The following is a 4,019-nucleotide window of genomic DNA, read 5'->3' as shown; positions in this document are numbered from 1 at the left end:
GTATGTATATATGTATTTATGTATGTATGTATGTATGTATGTATGTATGTATGTATGTATGTATGTATGTATGTATGTATGTATGTATGTATGTATGTATGTATGTATGTATGTATGTATGTATGTATGTATGTATGTATGTATGTATGTATGTATGTATGTATGTATGTATGTATGTATGTATGTATGTATGTATGTATGTATGTATGTATGTATGTATGTATGTATGTATGTATGTATGTATGTATGTATGTATGTATGTTAAAACCAAATCATTGACGAATGACACCAAAAGCCAAGCGTCTGACTAAATTTGATTTTATTTGCTATAACGTCACTCAACCCCGTCGGCATTCAACTCCACATTTTCCAACACACAGACGCGCAAAAACCGCTGCAGAATGCACAAGATATTATTCATAGCAAAAAAATATTCCCTACTATCGCCTGACCTAATGCTGATATTTTTACAAATCCGATTGAAAAACCCGGAGGTGATACGGTCCATGAGGCCGAGGACCTCGATACAAATCGGTAAAAACTCCATCGAGGGGAGAGCTCCGTCGTACTTTTTGATCTTCTCGTCAGATGCCCTGGTTGCAGCCAAACCGCTTTCTTTGCTAGTAAGCTGCACGTAGCGCTCAGCAAAGGTGCCCGGAACGGTAACGTCCCACGCCAAGCACCTGCCGGCTCTCCAAGGGATCAAGGTACACCCGTCAGGGCGCTTACCGTCGTGCGCCGCAATGCCCGACGGTTCCTTTAAAACCGGAATTGAGGCCTTGGAGAAAAGTCGGCACACAAAATCGTTTATGGCTGAATGTCGCTGCTGGCGACCTCCGCCCAAACGACAAACAAAACCATGATGGCCAAGTTCATCCGCCTCCGCGCCGCACCTGCATGTATATCGACTCTGAACGGCCAACCCCAGACGGAAGCCAATGGCTGTCCTGACCGTTTCGTCGTCCAATCTGATACCCACCGACGTATTGGGCAAAGATCTCAGCCAGCCGCAACTCGCCTCGCTGGAAACTGCCAGCAAGCGAGCTGAGGTCGCCGAGTCAGGGCTTGAGGAAAGCAACTCTTTGAATGTGCGTTTATATGCTTCCTCCAAAATGTTGCCCTGGGAAAGGTCTGTTGGTTAGATTGGAGTCGGTGGGGTACAGTGCAGGCTACTAAATTGCCGAAGAAGGGCAGACTGTAGGTCAAGCGTGGCAGATGCGGAAGATTTATAAACAATTGGTGCAAGCTGAACCACGCTTAGTAACCCCAGTCCCCCAAATCGTACCGGCAGCTGAGCCTGAGACCAACCCTTGTCGGTAATATCGACGTTACATATTGCTGAGAGGGCCACCCGCAGAGCACCCTCAAATTCGCCCAAAATGGCCGCATTAACAAAGTTGGATGTGCGCAAAAAATACATCAATTTCGGCAAACTGAGGGCGCCGCGGATGATTGTCAGCGCGTCGTGGAGCGGGAGAAGAGAGACACGTTCGAGGGCAAATCTTAGCTCAAAAAGTTTTTTATTAAAAAACCTGTCCTGATGATCGCCGGCCATCATTGGAGTGCCTAAAAAATTTAATGATGAATGAGGCACTGTGGGGACATTAGCCAGCACGTGTGGCATTTGAAACGTGTCATTTACTTGCCAGCCTCCTCCAGAAATTCCCCACCGCGATGGGTCTGATCCCTCCGTCTTTTTTGTTTAAAGCCACCAGACGGCCCCCAAAAAAGAAACGGCTAACCGCGGGAGGGCAGACCCCAGATAACAACAAATTTACAAACCGGGTGAGGTTATTTAACAATTCATCGGTGGGCGTCGGACCGGAAAGTAAATCCTTTATGTGCTGAGGCCTCAAGCCATCAAGGCCTCCCGATGAACCATTATTAAACGACTTTAAAGCCGTCAACACCTGGGCTGGTGAAACGCAACCATTGGACGGCTCCTGCGCGGGGAAAGCTCGCCTGTTCAATGGAGCACTGGGATAAATAGCTTTGAGTTTAGCGAGTGTCTCAGGCGAGCTCTCCGCCAGGCCTGCGGGCGAACAAGCAAGTCTGACGGCCGCCGAGAGACTGCCCTGTTCAATCCGAGTGGTTACTGCACTAATCCAACTGTTTGGATTGTGCTTACGCGGTTTGGTGTTGTGGTCAGTGTTGAAGCTTGCCACAATAAACTCGACCTCGGTCGAACTGAATTCGGCCAACCGTTTAATAACGTAATTGGCTTGATTAGTCCTGCGACCGCCCCTGGTTGGCTTGAACAAAACAAATGCGAAAAAACATTGGAGCCTGCACCAATGGGCCGCGTCGCAGGGATCATCGCAAACGGCCGTCAATAAAGCCGACAATGCTTTAGATACCTTGTCTCTGCACGGTTTGGGAACGTGATCATACAGATGGGCAGTCCTCAAAACGACCGTCAGCCTGTCAAAAACATGAAAAAAATCCACTTGGGAGGGACTCTCCGAGACTGACGCCAAAGAACCGCGTGTAGCAACATGAGGGTTGATGACAGGTGCAGCGGTAAGCGGCGGTCGCACGGAAGCAGATGAACCAGCCGGAGGCTGGTCGGCTGCCTTGAACGAACCAGGGCATTCCTGGCCCTTCACTTTGCCTCCATGTCGATATAGTTTACCGTCCGGTTTTATTTTATAATGATTTAAACAAACCGTGCATTGGTATAGGACCGGTGCCATTACGTCAACGAAATAAAATCAAAAGCGAGTAGATAAAACCGTGTGAACAGTGATAAAATAAAATAAATAAAATTGTGGTGAAAATAAAAAGGTTTAATTTAAAATTTAAATAAATTTAAAAATTAAAAGAAAAACTGGGAATGAAACAGAGAAAACAAAAATAAATATTAATGAGCATTGTACGGGGCATCTGTAAAAGCCCACAGCTGTTGTTAAAGTATGCTAAAGCTAAAATTAAAAATTTGAGACCACAAAAGTTAAAAAACCAACCGAACGGCGGGAACCTAATCCGAAAAAGGGCAAAAAAGCGACAACCAATAAAAACCACACCAAAAAAACCGAAATTATTGCAACAAAAACCTTAAAAACCAGAAATATTACTAAAAATTAGCGAAATACTAAAAATGAGAAAGCCGACACCAGCTGAGCGAACGTGTGTATGTATGTATATATGTATGTATGTTAAAACCAAATCATTGACGAATGACACCAAAAGCCAAGCGTCTGACTAAATTTGATTTTATTTGCTATAACGTCACTCAACCCCGTCGGCATTCAACTCCACATTTTCCAACACACAGACGCGCAAAAACCGCTGCAGAATGCACGAGATATTATTCATAGCAAAAAAATATTCCCTACTATCGCCTGACCTAATACTGATATTTATATGTATACTAATATGTATGTATGTATGTATGTATGTATGTATGTATGTATGTATGTATGTATGTATGTATGTATGTTTGTTGTGTGTATGTAAGTTAAAAAGGTTGTGGGTATGCGTGTATTTATATGTACGTGTTTGTTTGTTTCTCTCTTTCTCTCTCTCTCTCTTTTCTTTTTTTTTCTCTCTATCTCTTCTTTCTCTCTCTCTGTGTGTGTGTTTCGTTATCAGTTTCATCATCTTAATAAGCCAGCAGTATCATCAGATACATCGTCATAGTGTCATTATCTTCATCGTCATCATCATCATCATCATCGTCATCATCATTATAACCCAAAAACAACAATCCTTAAAAACTCATTGCTTTCACAGCAAATTAAATTTCCCAATTTCATAGACATCATTTATAACGCTGATTTAAATTGAAAAAAAAATTAATAAGCATCATCATCCTCATCATCATCATTGTCGTCAGAATCATCATCATCATCACTATCTTCTTAATCATCATTATACCCACACTCATCATCACCACCGTCATCATCATCATCGTCGTCATCATCAGAATTTATTTAAAAGAGNAATACGTATCAGTGGACTCAGAGGGTATCGGATTCAATCCGGACGATATGAAGCTGAAAAGGAAGACGTGAGTGGGA

General features: G+C 43.3%; 1 protein-coding gene across 1 annotated transcript; it reads right to left on the bottom strand.

The window, feature by feature from the left end:
* Window positions 1-334: 334 nt before the first annotated feature.
* HELRODRAFT_179704 (hypothetical protein) lies at window positions 335-2,693 on the bottom strand (the record flags this gene model as incomplete). Its single annotated transcript, XM_009028514.1, has 2 exons — window positions 335-757; window positions 1,743-2,693. 2 exons carry the CDS (start codon window positions 2,691-2,693, stop codon window positions 335-337), a joined length of 1,374 nt encoding a protein of 457 aa, XP_009026762.1.
* Between the last annotated feature and the right edge of the window lie 1,326 nt (window positions 2,694-4,019).

Source organism: Helobdella robusta (assembly GCF_000326865.2).
Source record: "Helobdella robusta unplaced genomic scaffold HELROscaffold_56, whole genome shotgun sequence".
Classification (NCBI taxonomy): Eukaryota; Metazoa; Annelida; class Clitellata; order Rhynchobdellida; family Glossiphoniidae; genus Helobdella; species Helobdella robusta.
This window is presented reverse-complemented; position numbering and strand designations above follow the sequence as displayed.